This window comes from Procambarus clarkii, chromosome 80, assembly GCF_040958095.1.
Source record: "Procambarus clarkii isolate CNS0578487 chromosome 80, FALCON_Pclarkii_2.0, whole genome shotgun sequence".
In the NCBI taxonomy this organism is placed as follows: domain Eukaryota; kingdom Metazoa; phylum Arthropoda; class Malacostraca; order Decapoda; family Cambaridae; genus Procambarus; species Procambarus clarkii.
This window is the reverse complement of record NC_091229.1, coordinates 23,473,388-23,495,004: the sequence shown is the minus strand read 5'-3', so window position 1 is coordinate 23,495,004 and position 21,617 is coordinate 23,473,388. Positions and strand designations below refer to the sequence as shown.

Genomic DNA, 21,617 nt, shown 5'->3' with positions numbered 1-21,617 from the left:
AGATGGGCTTAGGGAGCCAACGGTGGGCCTAGGAGTCCAACGGTGGGCCGAGGGGTCCAACGGTGGGCTTAGGGGTCCAACGGTGGGCCTAGGGGTCCAACGGTGGGCTTAGAGGTCCAACGGTGGGCCTAGGGGTCCAACGGTGGGCCTAGGGGTCCAACGGTGGGCCTAGGGGTCCAACGGTGGGCCTAGGAGTCCAACGGTGGGCCGAGGGGTCCAACGGTGGGCTTAGGGGTCCAACGGTGGGCCTAGGGGTCCAACGGTGGGCCTAGGGGTACAACGGTGGACCTAGGGGTCCAACGGTGGGCCTAGGGGTCCCACGGAGGGCCTAGGGGACCAACGGTGGGCCTAGGGGTCCAACGGTGGGCCTAGGGGCCCAACGGTGGGCCTAGGGGTCCAACGGTGGGCCTAGGGGCCACACTGGGTCAAATTGGTTCAATTAGCCTAAGGTCAACTATTCTTTAATAAATATAAATAAAACAAATCCCATTTTTATAAAAATTATATTAAGCTATTCACTGGTCAAAATAAAACATTTTTCCATGCCACATACATAATAAGAAAAAAGACCCGTTCCTGAATTTTCCCATGATATACAGGAACAAGAACACAGCTCACCCAGACATGCATACAAGAGAGCAACAGATTATTTACATATAAAATATATTTGTTGCATTATCTAGTGATATGAAGGACATTATATAAAAATCTTTGATATTATGAAAATTGAATGGGTTGAAATCTTCGAAATACATGATAGCTATTCAATGATTTCTTGCTATATTTCAAACGGCAGCATAATATCAGAAGGCAAGTTCATCCATATAGTTGCATTATTCAGTGTAAACAAAAGATCACAGCCATTGAGTCGTAAACCGTATTTCATTCCCAACGAATATTTACATCTTCTCCACCCTCTTCTCCAGCAACCTGAGTTGTTCCCGCACCTCGTTAGGAAGGTCATCACCAACCTGTTCGTCAAAGTACCTACCAATATCGCGCACTTCCTGCTCCCAGAAATTCTTTGGAAGCCTAAACAGTTCATCCATATCTACACTCTCCTGGAGACCGGACAAGTTCATGGAAGACGCCTTAGGCAAGAGTCCAATGGCGCTCTCTTCGGCTACCTCCTCTCCGTCAACTCTCCTCAAGATCCAGTCCAAGACACGCACGTTATCCCCGAATCCTGGCCACAGGAAGCGCCCCTTCTCGTTCTTGCGGAACCAGTTCACGTGGAAGATCTTGGGAAGAGGCTTGTCTGTGCGAGTCTCCATGCTCAACCAGTGCTGCAGGTAGTGGCCGAAGTTGTAGCCGAAGAATGGCCGCATGGCGAAGGGGTCGTGCATGATTACCTTGCCCTTGAATTCTGCTGCTGCCGTTGCTTCTGACCTCATGGCTGCCCCTACCATCACGCCGTGCTTCCAGTCGTAGGCTTCGTACACTAGAGGCACTCCCTGGGGACGTCTTCCTCCAAACAGAATGGCAGAAATGGGGACGCCCTTAGGGTCTTCCCATGCAGGGTCAATGATGGGACACTGGCCAGCAGGAGTGCAGAATCTGGAGTTAGGGTGAGCAGCTGGCTTGCCAGATTCTTTACTCCAGTTAGTCTCTCCAAGCCATGATGTGATGGTCACATTATTGGAGATTTCCTTTTCCAATCCCTCCCAGAATACGCCACCGTCACTCGTCTTGGCAACGTTGGTGAAGATTGTGTTCGAGAGGACAGACTTCATAGCCACAGGGTTGGTTTGCATGGAAGTGCCGGGAGCCACACCGAAGAACCCATTCTCGGGGTTGATGGCACGCAAAACTCCGTCCTCGTCAAACTTCATCCAGGCGATGTCGTCTCCCACACATTCCACTTTGTAGCCTGGCAGTGAAGGTGTCATCATGGCCAAGTTGGTCTTGCCGCAAGCAGAAGGAAACGCGGCAACAATGTATTTCTTCACGCCCTCAGGATTGGTTATGCCCAGGATAAGCATGTGTTCAGCCAACCAGCCTTCCCGTCTGGCAATGGTAGAACCAATACGTAAAGCAAAACACTTCTTGCCCAACAGGGAGTTACCTCCATAACCGGAGCCGAAGGAAATGATCTCGTTAGTGTCAGGCACGTGAGTGACGATGGTTCGTGCAGGGTCACAAGGCCAGTTGTTGACTAGAGGCTTCTTAAGGGGCAGAGGGCAGCCGACGGAGTGAAGACACTTGACGAAGTCATCTTCGCCCAGAGCCTCCAACACCTTACTGCCCATTCTCGTCATGGTTCGCATAGAGGCCACAACATAGGGAGAGTCGGTGACCTCGACGCCAATCTTTGAGAGTGGAGAACCCACGGGACCCATAGAGTAGGGCACTACGTACATGGTCCTGCCGGCCATACACCCGGGGAAACGCTCCTGTACCGCATTCTTCAGATCCTCTGGAGACATCCAGTTGCCAAGGAGGCCTTTGACGCCCTCCTTGGGTGTTGGGATGGTCTCTCTTCGGTCTTTGGTGACGATGAAAGTCTTGCTCTCCACGCGAGCAACATCTCCGGGATCAGTGCGGGCCAACCAGCAGTTCTTATACTTGGGGAGATTCTCGATCATGCCGGCCTGCTGCATCACGTTCAACAGGTGACTCATCTCTCGTTCACTGCCATCACAGATGTGCAAGTTCGCTGGCTGACAGAGACGGGCGCTCTCCTCCACGAAGCTTTGCACCTGTTAACCATAAAACAACTTTAATTATATCTGGTATCTAATCTTCTTATCGAAGGTCAAATTCACTCGTAAATATTTGAACAAAAACATGATCAAAAGATGTTGGTACCGACCTTGGGTTTAAGATCAGAGGTTTCGCCATATAAGACGGACAGACTTCTACTCAGGATTCTAATGTTCTTGGCTGCATCAAAGGTCGTCTTGGTGACCTCATTCAGCACGCTCCCTAGTCTGTTAAGTGAAGATAAGCTTAGGAAACATTGGTAATACTTCCATTATTTACTTCAATATCAATACTTCCAATACCTCTTATCTACCTTACAAAAAAAGTATCAAAGTTAAAAAAAGTATTTGACTTACAAAAACGTATCTAACAAGCAAATAAATAACCAAACAGTAGATAACAAAGCACACCCACAAAAGATAGAAATAAACAAAGCAACAAATATTTGACACCACTCGAAATATAATGAGTAAGATATTCAATGAAACATTTGCTTTCAAGCAAAAACTATTTGTCAAATAGCATAATGCAGAAGCAATCTGCATAATGCTATTTATATAATGACCCTGCTAGTTGGTGCAGGGTACACGGACCCCCGTTTAAAGAAACACACCGGTTGCGTCTGAGAAGAAAAGTAAATAAATCAACACTCGAAACACACATTGGGTGTTACTAAGCGTCCAGTTACCTGAGGCAGAAGAAGGTCCGATTGCGCATGGCGGAGATCATCATGATGGGAGGATACAAATTAAAGCTTCACTTATTTGTGAGGTCCTTGTGAGTGAGCAATGAAGCCTCAAGGTGTTGTTGAGAGCACAGCACGAAGCCTCAAACGAGCTTGTGAGATCCCGGAGCCCCACAGTGAAGCCACTCGCGCTTGCGCACAACTGATAATCGTCGGCTGTTCTCACCCGAGCGTTGGTCAGGCTACTACCCCACCTGCACGTCCGCACTCATGACGTCACTTCGCAAGCTGGAGCCTCCAGTGTGTGCGCATTTGATGGGCGGTGCCAGGGTACACGAACGGTCCGCACCACTGTAGCCTCCACTGTACCACTTTGCGTCCACCGTACTGCTCAGCGTGCTCTCTATCACTTAGTATTGACTGTAACACTGTATTGTACCACTTGGCCCCCACTGTATTGTACCACTTGGCACCTACTGTATTGTACCACTTGGCACCTACTGCATTGTATCACTTGGCACCCACTGTATTGTACCACTAGGTACCTACTGTATTGTACCACTAGGTACCTACTGTATTGTACCACTAGGTACCTACTGTATTGTACCACTTGGCACCCACTTATGTACCACTGGGTACCTACAGACTTTCCAGATACTTGCTTAAACTATTCGTCAAGAAATAGCGGCAGGTAGCTGGTGGTTCTTCAAGAAGTGAACCCGGGGTGTGTAGAGGAAGTGGTGTGAGCGAGGCGACGGGCGACACCAGCGGCAGGAGGCGCGGGAGTCCAACAACTGACCAGGTGAGACTAGCTTCTTGACTGAACCTTCTCCCCCGCGACACTCAGCCAGGCGTAAAGATCACTGATGTGGATAATGGCGGGATGGGGACTTGCTGATACCCGCTATCAGCTACTTGGTGCAACTTAACCTCCAGCCCCGTCGCTGACACGTACCCAGGGCGCCTTCCTAACCCACTACACCTGAGTTCTCGAACTACAAAATTCAACTTGTTTTATCTCGGCTCGATATTAACACAGCAGGAATCGCAGGAAGGTGTTTACAAGGCATACATCAGCAGGGTCAGGTGTTGCCGTGTGGTAGTTGTTGGCTCTTGGGACCTCGTTGTCTGGGACGTGGGGAGCGGGACCTTCCTTTCTTATTAAAGTATTTTTATCCATCCTGTCCAACTACATTATTGCGTCAACGGGTAGTTCTTGTGTGTCGGAAGTTTATAGCAATAATTACCTACTTGATGATGCAAAATTTAAGGTGTCAACATGAGCAGTTGCCGGTTTGACCCATGCGAGGCAACATCCTGTCTATAGCCAGCCTCTCACATTCCTGTATTTGACCAGCCAATGTTTCAAACTTGTCAGCGAGTTTGATACACTTGACTTGTTCCACGAGTCCCTCCTAGTCGGTGTTAACATTAATTTTTCTAGTCACGTCCGGCATTACTCTACGCTGGTCTACAGAATATAAATTGAGTTATGCAAAATGTTTCTTAAATTGGAAGTTTCAGACCTCTGATGATTTAAACAGTCTTACAACACTATACATTCAAGACAGTTTAAATCCAAACTATATTACGATGCTCATAACTACACAATAACTCATAACTCATCATAATGACAAGATAAATTTGATGGATAACAAGGCTTTCATTACAAGCTGTGGAATTTGATCGTTTGTAAACGTACATTAATGACACTATGTAAAAAGATTCCTCGAACACTGTAGGACATAAATCGCCCCTCCTCGCTCGCCTGCCCTTCCCCTCCTCGCTCGCCTGCCCTTCCCCTCCTCGCTCGCCTGTCCCGCGCATTAAACAGAGGGTTACATATACGAACATAAACAAGCTTTATGGAAGTTAAATCATGCCTAACGTGTCTACTGAAGTTCTATGATAAAGCATCGAAAATTAAAGCATGACGAAAGAATGGGCAGAGTGCGTATTACCACTAACGTGGTATTGACAGTTCCTCGCAAGAGACTTCTAAAACCTGTGAGAGAAGAGGGAGAAAGCGAGGAGCATAGATAAGTCATAGTGACGTACAGTGACACAGAGCGAGCAGTCTGACATAAGGAATCCTCGAGTCCCTCGAGGATTTAGACAACGTCAGCAGCATATTCTTCACCGGCAAACCAGAACATCACTCGAAAACATGAATTTGGAAGCATTCAGATCACTGTTCACCACTTGCGTGAGACAGGTTTTGGAAATTACTGCCCCAACATGCATCTCAAAAACCGCAAGGAAACTGGACAAGGTAGAGAGGCGTGCAAAATTGACCTTCCCAGAATTACGAGGACTGGGCTGTAGCTAGCATCACTAGGAAGAAAAATTTATACCATGATAGACATAAATATTTAGGCGAATTGATAGAGGGAAAAGAGGAAACGTTCACAGTAAATTTTAATAGAACAAGAGGGTAAAAGTTAAGAATGTGACGTTGAAAAATAGAAGAGCCATACGAGTGAGTTAATACAGATATACAAAATATACTCATACATGTAATACACACACAGACGAAAAACAAAACACACAGCACATGCACACACAAACCATGATCAAATGTGGTTCTTCTAATATCAATAATATATGTACACTTTAACCTTACAAAGTAAAATTGCAGGCATAATTAATGGCTGTGACAGCCAATTAGCTTAAACACATTTTAAGGGGCCAGACGGCTGAGTGGACAGAGCTCGGGACTTGTAATCTTAAGAGCCGGGGATCGATCCCCGGCGTTGGCGGAAACAAATGGGCAGAATTTATTTCACCCTGATGACCCTGTTTATCTTGCAGTAAATAGGTACCTATGAGTTAGACAGCTGCTACGGGCTGCTTTCCTTGGGGGGTGTGTGGGGGGGAAAAAAATCCGTTCCTAGTGTTCGCAACTAGGAAAACACAACTATGTGAATACTAAGACACGAGTATAAGATGGCGGTTCTCTGAAGGAACTAAGAGACAATAATAAAGCCATACACCTGCCTCTCCTCCTGCTTGATGTTCACCGGGGAGCAACTAGTGGAGAAAACCATGTTGGCGGTGACTGATGTTGGTGCTTGTTGTGGTGTACGAACAGAGAAACACTGACCATTGCTAGGCAGCTCCAGGTGACGACTGGTGTCCTGCCTGGGAGGGGAAGCTTATATAGGTGGCCTGTGGGGCAGCAGGATGCACAACCTGCACCGACGTTGACAGCACTAGACTCCTGCAATATATACACTATATAAAACATAATGTTATATCTTCTTTTCGTTCAGTTCGGTTAGGATAGGTTGGGTTGGTGACTGAAATTGGTTAGGTTAGATTTGTTTAAACAAGTAGCGACGAGGGTAGAGGGTTGCACAGTATTCTCAGCTCTAGGATGTCATCCTATTCCACTAGGATACAGGTATACTTTCATCCCCCCCCCCATCAAGACGTCGGAGGTCAGGTCGGGGACACTAAGCCGGGGACAGCTTCCCAGACGGTCACAGTCAGGGCTGTCTTACGACCTACACCTTGTACACTCGGGGTGTACAATGTAATAGAGAAAGGTACAGCTATTGGTCAAGTGATCACACGCATGTGTAGTGTCAACACGCTAATATACGCTGTCAAAGTGGATGAAATGTTATCCACGATATGGTGGTTATATCACTAACTCTGTGACCCCCCCCCCCCTCAGAGGATTCGAACTCAGGCCGCCAGGCGTCTCTCCACCAACAGCACTGGTACCATGCCTGTGTGATGTGGAGACGCTTTGTGAACGAAGTTTAATTACAATGACTAACATATATACTTCAGCGCTGGATTATCTTCAGGACTTGTGTATACTCTCAAATGCACAAACACACAGAAGCCGGGAAATTGAATTGAAATTGAAACCGGGAAAGGCTCAGTGTTCATAACCTCACGTATTCTCTTGAGAACGATTGATTAGTATTGTCACCGAAGTCCAATCGTTTTCGTGTGAGAATTATCCCATCGAATTTAACTTTGATTTCTGTTGTCTCACGTTGCGACGCTTAAATAGCTCTTGATTTTTTTTCACACAGCCATATAATTTGATGTGGTACCACACTATTTTGAGATCAGTCTCTTGCTCTTTCTCTCTCCTTCACTCTAAACCTCAAAATCCAAAAATTGTTGATCTAAATCATAAGATGTGTTGTGTCCTCACTTAACCTGACCTCTGACGTCACTCTTAATAAACCATCAGGGCCGGTTGACCCTCTAAGCACCTCACAAGCGACCTGACAAGCTGTTCACTGCTTGGAGAAGTTATAAATAACGAACGCTAACGCAGCAACACGCGGCGTTGCGTTACTGCGTTATGCAATTCATTGCGTTGTGTTGATGCAACAGCCTTGTATGCTTTATTTAATGAGACGATGAGTCTGTCATTTAGGTTCCGTAGCGCCTTCATGTGAGAGCATAAGTCTTGTGTTATAAGTTATTATTAGTAACATCTTTATTTACACGAATTAATTACAAGCTTGCCTAATCTGAGGAATTCAATTTGGTCTGATTAGAGGATAATACTGGTATTGACTGTCACACAGGACAGAGGATCATATTCAAAACAATAGGTCTAAACTGTAGGCTGAAACTCGTTATTTATATGTACGTGTGTACATATGTGTGTACACAACATGGTTACAATCAATTACATTAGACAGGATACATGTTTCAATTTATGAATATGTAAATCCAACTTTCTATTGTACACTGCCACACTCGGGATGAGATGGGGTTCATAAGAGATATAGCTTGAAAATAAGATTCTAAGACACTGATTCTCCAATAAAGTGTTAATTAATTTTAGCTCACATAATCACCCTGTAATTGGTAGGTCAACAGGATTACAGAGGGCACAAAAGGTCATAGTCAGATCCTAGTGATGGTGTTTGACCATATCTTGAGGTTATCTTGAGATGATTTCGGGGCTTTTTTTTTAGTGTCCCCGAGGACTGGTCCTCGACCAGGCCTCCTCCCCCAGGAAGCAACCCGTGACAGCTGACTAACACCCTGGTATCTATTTTACTGCTAGGTAACAGGGGCATAGGGTGAAAGAAACTCTGCCCATTGTTTCTCGCCGGCGCCTTGGGATCGAACCCAGGATCACAAGTCCAGCGTGCTGTCCGCTCGGCCGGCCGGCTCGGCCGACCATTGTAGAGTTTTGTAGACACTTTCAAGTGTTATTTTTATTTACATATAAATATTTATATGTAAATATAAATATTTACATTTTACATTTACATATTTACATTTTATTTACATATTTACATTTATTTACATTTTTATTTACATTTTTGGTTTAGTCATATAACCTGGAACACTACATATAGGTGAGTAACTTTGACAGAAGACTACCAGGGGTGTTCGGTCTTGCCATGGGTTATCTTCCAGCTGATCTTGAGATGATTTCGGGGCTTAGCGTCCCCGCGGCCCGGTCCTCGGCCAGACCTCCTTTTTTTTGAGTTACACACCCCCAGGAAGCAGCCCGTAGCAGCTGTCTAACTCCCAGGTACCTGTTACCTGTTTGCTGCTAGGTAACAGGGGGCTTCAGAGTGAAAGAAACTCTGCCCATTTGTTTCCACCTCCACCGGGGATCGAACTCGGAACCTCAGGATTACGAATCCGATGCGCAGTCCACTCAGCTGTCAGGCAGCCCGTCTCACGTCACTTGACTCGCCTGCCAACCGTCCACCTAAGGTTTCACGACGTCAAGAAACCGTTGTACTAAAGGACACTTATCTTCTATTTTCTAGTACTTTTGGCTGTCAGTGACGGCTGAGTGGACAGTGCACGGGATTCGTAGTCTAAGGTTCCAGGTTCGATCCCTGGCCGAGGCAGAAACAAATAGGCAGAGTTTCTTTCACCCTGATGCTCCTGTTCACCTAGTAATAAATAGGTACCTGGGAGTTAGCCAGCTGCTACGGGCTGCTTCCTTGGGGTGTGTAACAAATAGGAGGCCTGGTCGAAAACCGGGCCGCGGGGACGCTAAACCCCGAAATTACCTCAAGATTACATATCTTGAGGTTAAGTGTTTGTTAAAAGGGGACGTTCTCTTCCCACAAGATGGGTATGGGGTGCATAATAAATGAACTAAACTAACTAACTCTCTTAGGATGACAGGTTGCAGTCGCCTGCAGCCAACGTTCGCCTTTAAGTAGGTTCATAGAGATGATAAAACACACATAAGACCAGAGTAGCTTAGGCTATTAATGCTCTGTTGCAAGTGCTCACTCAACGGGGCTCATAAATAATACAACTGGCTACATAACTTCTACTTATCATAAACTTTGTTGTACTAATTATCACATGATACTTGAACAATATGCAAGCACTGCCAGTATAACCAACCAACCACCTAATATTCGTCTTGCTAGAAGTCAGAACCAAACTGATCCAAACAATTGATCATGTACTATGTATGTTAATAAATTGGTTTCCGGTGTCTTAAGGAAAAAGATAATGGAGAACTATCAGCATCATAAGAGGAACACCAGGGTTAATACAGTAGAGAAAAGCTTCATGATAAAAGCCAAGTTAGCGCCGTTGAGAGTGGGGCAGTGTGGTAAAAACCTGAGGCAGTGTGACTGGACGAAGCAGGAGATAGTCAAGGTTGTGCCCCTCTCACGGTGAAGGGTCGTGGACTTTAACCATATTCGCAACGCTGCCGATGCTCTTGGACATTGTCTTCCCTCGCTCAGTGGTTCATGGTGCGCTTACTGCCGTTGTTATTGTCCAAGTTTGTTACATAAGAGCTGCCTCGTATGGGCCAATAGGCCTTCTGCAGTTACCTTGTTCTTATGTTCTTATGTACATACACTAGAGTTGGTTCTGATACTGGCGGCGGGAGCAGACGACCTCCTGGTGGCAGACTAAGAACTATGTACGGGCTGCACACAACATTTACCAGTGTGACATTGAATTTGCAAGATTTAGGCTGGGATATCGATACTTATGGCAAAGTGGTTATAGGTAATTAAACTCTCATCGCAATGCGTAGGGCGATGTTATATTATCTCCCTCTGTACAAAGTCCAATTAACATACACAACCATAAGCTGAGGCAGTAGCCTCCGCTCTGATCTTTGAGGTGCGCAAGTGCACAGAGTCCCATTAGACATGAAAGCAAATATAGATCCTGCTATCCTTGTGGACTGAACTTGAAGTTGATGTTATAAGTTGGTAACACAAGGAAAGTTTGTCGAGGCGCGGCCCCCGCACGTCCCGGAGCCGCCATCACTGGTGGAAGCCAGCTCGACCACCCCTGCCCTCCACACACGCACCACCACCCCTGGGACCCCCCAAACCTTAGGCGGACGGGCTGGGGACCCGCCCTGGCAACGTCACAGGCGCCGAGGAGTCTGGCTGGTGTCTCAACCTTCAATGAGAGGCAGGCCAGTAGCTTTCCTTACCTGTCGTAGCCAGCCCTACCTGGTGTACCTGTCGTAGCTAGCATTACCTGTGTAACTGGCTAGTCGCAGTTATCCTAGTTGATTTTCTGTCCTACCTAATTACGTATTATGATCCGTCTAATTACCCAAAGTTTCCTCGCTTCCAGTAGATAAACGACATGAGAGGTTATGAAGCAAGTAGTGTATTGTGAATAATAACAACAGCTTCTCTATGACTCAATTGTTTGAGCAATGGAGATATTATAATGTATTAGCGACAAGACCTACTGTATAATGATTTACTGTAAATGTACAGCTCTTGAAATTCTCCGTAACTAGCTGACACTGTAATTATAAGGTGTGAAGGATAGATGAAATTATTAATGTAATAATCTCCGTCGAGGTCTGATAAAGACCATTTGTGCCCTCTGTAATCCTTTTTGCACTACCGCTCGCAAGATTAGTATAGGATGCTCATATCAAATCTCTAAGTAATGAACTATGATATCTTTACTCGCTATAATGTTGGCTCTGAATGTAGAACATGGAAATAACATATTTTTACTCTGAAATAATATAATTGTATAACGAAATTGGGTCCATCTAATAACCCAAAGCCACAACATTGTCGCTCGGATCGTCGACTTCCTGTGGCGTCACTTCCCACTTAGTTTCGTCTAATTTCGTTATAAAATGGAAATTATTTCAGAGAAAAAATGTCATTTCCATGTTCTTCATTGAGCACCAACATTAGAGTAAAATATATTTCTTCATTACTTACGTAATGCCAGAAAGCTTTGGGTAATTAGACGGACGCCGGCGTCAGATTAATGGGGACAGGGAACCAGCAAAACTTATCGCGGTCCCCGTAGCCAATAGCTAGGCAGCTTTCATTGCGCTTTCCTACTGGTCAAGGATTATGATTGTAATACCAAGTATCGCTCGGCCATATTGCATGTATCGTGTGGCCACAGAGCAACTTTGCACCGGCACATTGCTCTTTTGCAGGTCGAGAATATTTCAGAGATTTGAATTATATTTAGCCTTCATCGCGAAAGAATATATATAGAAGAACGCGGCCACAGCTCGGTGTTCTGGGAAAGGAAGGTCGACTTCCTCTTGTTTCTGTCAAAATATTTTAAAGACAAATGGCACGAAACACTTTTTTAAGCGCTGCTCATAAGACAATGTGTAGGCATGCAAAATAAAATGGTTTTCTCGAAATCGCCACATTATTCCCGCCCCTGAACCATCACTAATGGTATTACTGCTGGGCGGGTTCTGGTAACTCTGGACCACCTCGCACACACTCAGAATATTAACATCAACGTTCCTTCAGCATTATAGATGAGTTCCGCGCGGGTGCGTGTGAATATATAAACTATTTCACACATTCACTAGTAACCGAGAACACATCCGTAATGCTTATATCAAGCATTTCCGTTAAGACTTCCGTCATCACGCTTCCCAATGTCTCGAGTAGTTCAGAACCCCTTGCACGTCCCTCAAGCAAGTGCTGGAGGACACCTGCTGGCTACGTCTGTGCCAGGTGACCGCCAGGCACCTCACAAGCTTCAATGACGAGTGATGAGGGGCCACAGGCTGCTGCTGTTTTTTTTTTAGATATATACAAGAGTTGTTACATTCTTGTACAGCCACTAGTACGCGTAGCGTTTCGGGCAAGTCCTTAATCCTATGGTCCCTGGAATACGATCCCCTGCCGCGAAGAATTGTTTTTTCATCCAAGTACACATTTTACTGTTGGGGTAAACAGAGGCTACAGTTAAGGAATTGCGCCCAGTAAATCCGCCCCGGCCAGGATACGAACCCATGACAGCGCTCGCGGAACGCCAGGCGAGTGTCTTACCACTACACCACGGAGCTTCTCAGTGCCAGGTGGCGCTGTGGCACGCAAGACACAGGCATCAGGGTCATTGGCACTAAGGAATTGGCTAGTGACATTCTTCAACAATCGCAAACTAAAAAAAAGCCTTGTGAGCAAACTACGAGGTACAGTAAGTTTACCAAAAACAATTAGTAGAGAATTGATATAAAGGATGCATATAGCAGTGTCTGATATAAATACTACAAAACCGAATGCATATAGCAGATAACCGAAAATATTCTGCAAGGAACTTGGTACAAATTGCTTATAATCTGATTATACAGGTAAGGAACATGATAATGAAGGCAGATAGTACTAGGGTACAGAACAGGCTAAAAGAGAAAAAAGGTACAATGGCAGCAAAGTGACATGAAAGTTAGCAAACGATAGAAGATAAAAACTTACAAAAGATAGAAAACTGGGTACAGCAAGTAGAGAACCAGATGGAAATGATAAAAAAACGAGGAATATAGTGTAAATAATCGTATGTAAAATGCAGCAAGCTAAGTACAGAACAGATCTAAAAATGGGCGCTCTTCTAGCCAGTACCAGCGAGGCTTAGCAACAGCCCAGAGGCAGTTAGCTCCTTACACCGGCTTAAACTGGCTGACCACTGCGGCTGTTGCTCTGCTGGCATAACTATGTACCCCATACCCATCCTGTGGGCGGTGGTGGAAAGGGGTTACAGAGGCACATAGAGCCCATAGTTCGTTTAGCTAAGCTGTTGTTTACACCCGTGCCTGTCGTGGAGTGTTGTTGTTGTCAATGTTACTCTTTGTAGATGTTGTTGCCCATCGTGAGGGCTGTTAAGAATGCCAGCAGCGTCCCAACGTGCTGTTGCCAAGGATGTATACATTCTTGTTGTCAAGTATTCCTACAGCATCGCAGGCTATCAAGGTTGGTCAACTTGCGGGTTGTTACTGTCAAGTGAGGCGTTATTAGATAATGCAGCGTTATATTCGCCAAAGAAATGGAAACAATTAAGCAGGCGATGAGTCACAATAACGTGGTTAAAGTAGTTTGACCAGACCACACGCTAGAAGGTGAAGGGACGACGACTTTTCGGTCCGTCCTGGACCATTCTCAAGTCGATCGATTTGAGAATGGTCCAGGACGGACCGAAACATCGTCGTCCCTTCACCTTCTAGTGTGTGGTCTGGTCAAAGGAAGTAATTAAGTTTAGCAACAGCAATTTCGCCGGTAATTTGAAACTCTGACAACTTATGAGTGACTTGGTGGGTGACGCTGTTAGAAATAAGAGGAAACTAGAAGAGGTATCTGCTAGTAACTTTGGAATTTATGGAGGCATATTTCAGTGGGAAGGTGACCTGGTTAGACCGTCAGTAGAGTTAGTGGAAAGTATCACAACTCTCCTTTCTGCGCTAGTGCTCTCAGGAGGAGTATGGGGTGCACAATAAACTAGCTGCCTCTGACGGCAACAATTATAATCATCAATACATGGAATAAGGAGAAAATGACAGATACGAGGCTATTAGCCTGCACTAACACACTCTGGGTAGAGCACAAGAATATCTTCCAATATTCGTAAATGTATTAATTACAGAGCTCAAACTACCTCACACCATTTGGTCTATAACACTTAAGCTACCTCCCAGGTCAGTCTATATTGAGTGTCTGGGAAGACGTGACGGACGGAGAGCAGTAACTGATTATAGGTGGAGTGTGAACCGGAATTATTGATTTGGACGACCTTAGATGTTGTGGACGTATGAATTTATGTAATTGTAATGTATAGTACAAAATTAGTTAGTAAGAAATGTATAATTATTATTTACATGAATGTATGCACTCTTTAGGATTATCTGAGTGTCTTGATGGACTTGTAATAGAAGAGTAGTAACAACTATCTGACGATTTGTTCAGAATAGTCATATATTCGCCTGTACGTTGACCAACATTTCATAGTTACCAATCAGAGTTCGGTACTTAACTAGCCCCTTAAAGGACTCGTAATAGTGGGTATAATACCCTAAACTACTGTGTCCCTCTGAGATATATTTTATTGTCTCGATAAAACTACTTGTATTATTTAGTTCAGTTAATTGTATTTTCGTTCTTCCTCTTGTTAGTTATTTTCTGAGATTATTTGAAGATTTGTATATATAAATATTGTCCAAGTCTTGTAAAACATTCACCATGTTTTTGGGAGTTGTCTCACGCTGTTAATTACAATATAAAAAGATATATTTTCTATTGCAAAAGTCACGCAAATGATTTAGTTTGGCTTGTATTATGCGTTTCCTAGCAATGTTGTTAATAGACGCTGGCTTGCTTGCTTGAACATATTCGTGGGTAATTTGGTCGTTGATTAGCGTGAACTAGACATTCCTGGCGTAACCCGGTAGTTACTCCAGCTACCTTTTCAAGGGCCTTAAGTGGAAAGTTTGTTTGGTTCGTGTTAGCTTCTCCTTACAAACTGCCATCTGTTAAGTTTGTGACTATAATAATCCGTATCTAGTATTTTGTGTGTGGCGAGAGTGACCCGAGCAAGACTTGTAACTTTAGTCAATATATTAAATAATTAGAAAAAAAAAACTTCCGTTCATGTACAAAATATATATTACTCTTTATATAATTGATATCACATAAATGAGCGCGGTAAAACCCACGCAAAAAACTATCCCAGCACAGCTGAGATAAGTGGCATGAACACCAGTAAAATGTTTGCTTAAGACGTGATGAATCCAGTCAGCAAAACCAACAAATACATTAAATTATAATAGCTGGGAAGCATATAAAAATCAGATTCGGTGTTGGTATATGTCGGATGCTCCGTGGAATGATATTGATGAGCTTCGCTGCTCGGTTACGACTTTTCTAGCCTCTTTTCTAGCTGCTTGAGTTGTTCCCGCACCTCGTTGGGAAGGTCGTCACCAACTTGTTCGCAGAAATATTTTGAGACATCGCGCACTTCCTGTTCCCAGAACTCTTTAGGAATGCTGAAGAGTTCATCCATATCGACGTCCTCCTCGAGACCGGACAAGTTCATTGAGGATGCTTTAGGCAAGAGTCCAATGGCGCTCTCTTCGGCCACATCTTCTTCATCAACTCTCTTCAAGATCCAGTCCAAGACACGCACGTTATCCCCGAAACCTGGCCACAGGAAACGCCCCTTCTCACTCTTGCGGAACCAGTTCACGTGGAAGATCTTGGGAAGAGGCTTGTCTGTGCGAGTCTCCATGCTCAACCAGTGCTGCAGGTAGTGGCCGAAGTTGTAGCCGAAGAATGGTCGCATAGGCGAAGGGGTCGTGCATGATTACCTTGCCCTTGAATTCTGCTGCTGCAGTTGCTTCTGACCTCATGGCTGCCCCTACCATCACGCCGTGCTTCCAGTTGTAAGCTTCGTACACTAGAGGCACTCCCTGGGGACGTCTTCCTCCAAACAGAATGGCAGAGATGGGGACGCCCTTAGGGTCTTCCCATGCAGGGTCAATGATGGGACACTGGCCAGCAGGAGTGCAGAATCTGGAGTTAGGGTGAGCAGCTGGCTTGCCAGATTCTTTACTCCAGTTCGAGTCTCCAAGCCATGATGTGATGGTCACATTGTTAGATATTTCCTTCTCCATCCCTTCCCAGAACACGCCTCCGTCACTTGTCTTGGCAACGTTGGTGAAAATCGTGTTAGACATTACTGTCTTCATGGCCACAGGGTTGGTTTGCATGGAAGTGCCGGGAGCCACACCGAAGAACCCATTCTCGGGGTTAATGGCACGCAAAACTCCGTCCTCGTCAAACTTCATCCAGGCGATGTCGTCTCCCACACATTCCACTTTATAGCCTGGCAGTGAAGGCGTCATCATGGCCAAGTTGGTCTTGCCGCAAGCAGAAGGAAACGCAGCAGCAATGTATTTCTTCACACCCTCAGGATTGGTTATGCCCAGGATAAGCATGTGTTCAGCCAACCAGCCTTCCCGTCTGGCAATGGTAGAACCAATACGTAAAGCAAAACACTTCTTGCCCAACAGGGAGTTACCTCCATAACCGGAGCCGAAGGAAATGATCTCGTTAGTGTCAGGCACGTGAGTGACGATGGTTCGTGCAGGGTCACAAGGCCAGTTGTTGACTAGAGACTTCTTAAGGGGCAGAGGGCAGCCGACGGAGTGAAGACACTTGACGAAGTCATCTTCGCCCAGAGCCTCCAACACCTTACTGCCCATTCTCGTCATGGTTCGCATAGAGGCCACAACATAGGGAGAGTCGGTGACCTCGACTCCAATCTTGGAGAGTGGAGAACCCACGGGGACCCATAGAGTAGGGCACTACGTACATGGTCCTGCCGGCCATACATCCCGGGGAAACGCTCTTGTACCGCACTCTTCAGATCCTCTGGAGACATCCAGTTGCCAAGGAGACCTTTGACGCCCTCCTTGGGTGTTGGGATGGTCTCTCTTCGGTCTTTAGTGACGATGAAAGTCTTGCTCTCCACGCGAGCAACATCTCCGGGATCAGTGCGGGCCAACCAGCAGTTCTTGTACTTGGGGAGATACTCGATCATGCCGGCCTGCTGCATCACGTTCAGCAGGTGTCTAATTTCTCGTTCACTGCCATCACAGATGTGCACGTCCGCTGGCCGACAGAGACGGGCGCTCTCCTCCACGAAACTTCGCACCTGTTGACAATAAACAAAATATTAATTTCACTAAACAAAGCAAATAAGTTGCAAAGTAGTTTAATAGCTAAAGGCAGTTTTGTCATTGTTTTTGACGAAGCTACACATCGGATACATATATCAAGAATATGTATTATACATAAAGTAAATGCAGTTGTAGCTTTTAAAACTAACCTTGGGCTTGAGGTCGGAAAGTCTGCCGTAAGCAACTGAGAGGCGCTGACTGCTGAAGTCAAGGTTTTTCTTGTAGGCCTCTGAGGCCAACTTGGAGGCCTCACTCAGCACGCTGGTCAACCTGAGAGAAAGACAATCAACTTTAATAAGTTGAAGACAACAAACTTTATCTCTATTTGCATAATTGCAAATAAAGACAAAGAACATTCTGCAGGAATTGCAAATATTCCATAGCCTACATGGGTATCTTCAAAAAACATATTTGCATCAGAAATTTGCGAAAAGCAGTCAATGCCTGAAATACATTTAAATGGCAAACACCTGATAGCACATGAATGTGGACACATTGGAGGTTTATGAGGTACTTACTTTGATTCGAGCATGTTGTTGGCGGAGTTGTTGCTGGAGAACACCATGTTGGAGATGAATGGAAATGAGGTAGTAGTGATGTTGGTTACTAAGCTATGACCATAGCTCTTCTGCCTCGTCTGACTCTTGGTGGTAGAGTGACGCTCGGTCGCCTGCCCCCACCTTATATTGGCCTCCAGTTGGTGACGCCCTCGGCCCCTTGTCGTCACGCGCGCCCGGGATGAACTTTGTGTATTGCGCGCTCGCCCATGCTTCTATCTCACCCGGCTAGAGATTATGAAATGGTACACTCAGTTATTACGCAATACAGCCTAAGTCTTCATTTATGGCTGGATGATGAAAATAGGAAAAACAATTGAATCTCAGATATATATATTTGTATGACTTTGCACCGTTGTACTAAAAATACTCATGATATTCATGAATGATTGTGATTGGCTGGCGAGGCGGCGTGCCCACCACGAGATGTGCTGTGATTGGCCAAGGGACTGCGCACCACTAAACCGGAGAACAAGTATCTGTTGCCAAGAGAACCATGGAGCCGGAGGCACTATATCAATGCTGCATTATTTAGTAAAGAAAAATCATGTCCGTGTGGCATGTAAAAAAAAAAATATATCTTGGTGGCTAAATATAGCAACTACGCTAATATATGTATGGGTGCAGTTGCTATTTGCATTATCCATTGCATACAGTTGCAACCTGTATTACCGACACGTCTCCAGTTGTAACTTGTGGATAATAGTGAAGGTGGGGAAGGGAGTACTGGGGAGAGATTTATATGAGAGATCTTGGGTTGCTAAGTGACATAGTGACTCTGTGGTACTTAGGTGACTAATATACTAGGCTGTTGGATTTGTTAAGTCCCTGTCCGTTTGGCTTCCGCTCCCAAAAAGAGTTAAAACGATGCAATTATTAGTAGGTAGTTGTAATAGTAATGATGCCACACAACCGTCACGGGTGAGAACATTCTCCCCCACCCTCCATCACCGTCCCCCTCCCCAACAGGTAGCAGTACCCCCAACGCGCACTACCCCTGCTGACCACCTGCACATTCCCCCCCTCTCCTCCCCATCGCGTGGCGGGCGCCTTCCCTCGGACCCCACCTAATGCAGGAGGCGCCGTGATGTCTGGCGACCCGTCAGTGAATGATGCCAAGACAAGCTCATACACTGAACGTTGAAGCCACATTCGAGGGGCATATGTAGCAACATTTGTGACAGTTGGAGCCACATTTGTGGCAGTTGGAGCCACATTTGTGGCAGGTGGAGCCACATTTGTGACAGGTGGATTATTTTATTATTAACATCTTTATTGACAAAATTAATTACAATTTTGCCTAATCTGAGGATTTCGATTAAGTCTTATTAAAGTGAGGATAATGCTGGTATTCACTGTCACGCAGGACAGAGGGTCATACATAAGACAATAGGTCTAGACTGTAGGCGGAGGTACATATATCATGGTTACAATCAATGTTTTACTGTATGGATATGTGAAAACTTTCTATTGCGCACTGCCACACAAGGGCAGGGATGGGTTCATAAGTGATGCAGCTTAGAAGTAATATAAATAAAAATTGTTCTTCATTCTTTAAAATGGACAAGAAAATTTTGGATACATTGCTAGGATGTCGTCCAGAACACTTGAGTCAATAAAATAGTTACACAGTTGGTGGTACAAGAGGCCAGGAGGTCTAAAATCCTTTACGGTTTCACATTCAACAATATAGTGTTCTAGTGAATGCATTAAAGGTTTATCACAGAGTTTACAATCTGAGTATTCTGGTAGTGGCTCAGCCTCACTAACCTGCCAGATGTGTCTATAGCCAAGGCGAATTCGCTATAGACAACCGCCTGGTCCGGTTACTGTGCTGACCATACAAATACCTATTATTACAAAACTTGTCATAACTTTTAATACTGCAGCTTTCAGGTCTCTGTGCATTTCTTAGTTCTTCTAAATCTGAATTAATTTCTTTAATTTGTATGTTTCTAATAATTGCATTAGATAATCCAAAGTCATAATCATTGTTTTCTTTCCTGCAAGCCTCATTGGCCAATCGATCTACAAAGTCATGTTGTCCAACTCCAACATGGGACGGGATCCACACAAATTTTATACAAGAGTTATTATCATTGGCAAAAATTACATTCCATTTAATATTACAAACTACTTCCGACATGCATTGTGATGGGTTATTTAAGGACTGCAGAGCACTTTTAGAGTCACAGAAAATAACTCCATTGTTATTACCACCATTGAGCTTAAGGTATTCAGTGGCTAGATAAATGCCCAATAGCTCGGTCTGTGTCGTGCTTGCCCAATTGTTCAATCTCTGTGAACTAGACATGATCATTTCATTCCCTTTATATACTGCACAAAGCCATCAGTAAAGGCTCAGTCGGATTGAGAATTTGAAGATGATTGTCAATAGCTTCTAATGTTAAGCTGTAGCAGCATCTACAACCCCCCCCCCCACCATCACCACTACCACCACCAATAGGAAGAAAATTCACTGTAATTTTCACCCTGTGAGCTGGGACTATATTTTCCCTGATGCATATATTCACCTGGACCCCCTCACGAGGCCTGTTCTCAACCATATCTATAATAAGTTTTTATTTTTAAAATTGAATAATAATTCATTGTGTCAGGGGGCAGGAAGCCAAAGTGTATACATAGACATTTGGCTTTTACCCTCCCCCCGGTCCCCCCCCCCTCGCCCTCACCACCGAATTACTGACCCCGTCCAGGCTACAACCCCACAACAAGCTGACTAACTCCTGAGTACCTACTCACTGCTTGGTGAAGAAAGGCATTAGGTGATGTGCCCAACCATTTCTGTCCCGCCCGGGATTCGAACCCCGAATTCTCGATTGCGGGTAGAGAAAACCGATTGTATTACCAATCATTTGGTGTGTAGATTAGAACCAGACCTTGGAGTGTTTTCCATTGACTGTATAGATTATGAGATATGTTTTAACCCCCGCTCCAGAGTAGTACCAATGACCTTGAGACTGTTGATAGTAAACCACCTTAATAATTCAGTACAACTATGTATACTCTGGCTTAATTTTTTATATATTAAGTTAGTCTCTAACAATATGCAGCAATTTACCTAATTTGCTGTGAAACACAAAGTAGCTATTTATCAAACGGCGAAAGAATCTGTTAAGAGAATGAGGAACACGAGAGGGGCTGGTTGACATGTGTTATGAAAGACTAGATACACAATAAAATGTGCAACTAGATTAGCTTAGCAAGTTGCCTCGAGATTCGAGAATTTTAGCAAGATTCTCGAAAGAGTAATTTTGGGGTTCAGTCTGAGCTCATTCTAAACCTTCGAAACTACCTCCCACAAGATGGGTATGTAGGAAGAAAATGTTTACTAACATAAGAAAATGTTAGTAGGTCCACATAAGAATTTATATATGCTGGTTAGCACTGTAGAAAACCACGGTAGAAAAAAAACAGAATGTTTATGGCGTCCACTACCGCTCACAGGATGGGTATGGGATCCACTACCGACCACAGGATGGGTATGGTATCACCTACCGACCACAGGATGGGTATGGTATCACCTACCGACCACAGGATGGGTATGGGATCCACTATCGACCACAGGATGGGTATGGGATCCGCTACCGACCACAGGATGGGTATGGTATCACCTACCGCCCACAGGCTGGGTATGGGATCCACTACCGACCACAGGATGGGTATGGTATCACCTACCGACCACAGGATGGGTATGGGATCCACTATCGAC

General features: G+C 44.9%; 2 protein-coding genes across 3 annotated transcripts; both read right to left on the bottom strand.

Moving 5' to 3' along the window:
- Window positions 1–487: 487 nt before the first annotated feature.
- On the bottom strand, window positions 488–6,527 carry LOC123746336 (phosphoenolpyruvate carboxykinase, cytosolic [GTP]). Of its 2 annotated transcripts, none has more exons than XM_045727785.2 (3): window positions 6,386–6,527; window positions 2,813–2,930; window positions 488–2,699 (listed from the first exon to the last, which is right to left on the bottom strand). In XM_045727785.2, the coding sequence occupies exons 1-3, from the start codon at window positions 6,433–6,435 to the stop codon at window positions 900–902; spliced, it is 1,968 nt and encodes a 655-aa protein (XP_045583741.1). In that variant the 5' UTR covers window positions 6,436–6,527; the 3' UTR covers window positions 488–899. The 2 variants fall into 2 exon arrangements, with proteins under 2 accessions (XP_045583741.1, XP_045583742.1); XM_045727786.2 differs by lacking the exon at window positions 6,386–6,527 and adding an exon at window positions 3,392–4,254.
- An 8,707-nt stretch (window positions 6,528–15,234) lies between these two features.
- LOC123746335 (phosphoenolpyruvate carboxykinase, cytosolic [GTP]) lies at window positions 15,235–18,003 on the bottom strand. The gene is given in 6 exon segments (XM_045727784.2): window positions 15,235–15,928; window positions 15,930–16,934; window positions 16,936–16,986; window positions 16,988–17,302; window positions 17,477–17,597; window positions 17,846–18,003. Coding segments are annotated over 6 exon segments (1,968 nt in total). The 5' UTR covers window positions 17,893–18,003; the 3' UTR covers window positions 15,235–15,499.
- Window positions 18,004–21,617: the final 3,614 nt, after the last annotated feature.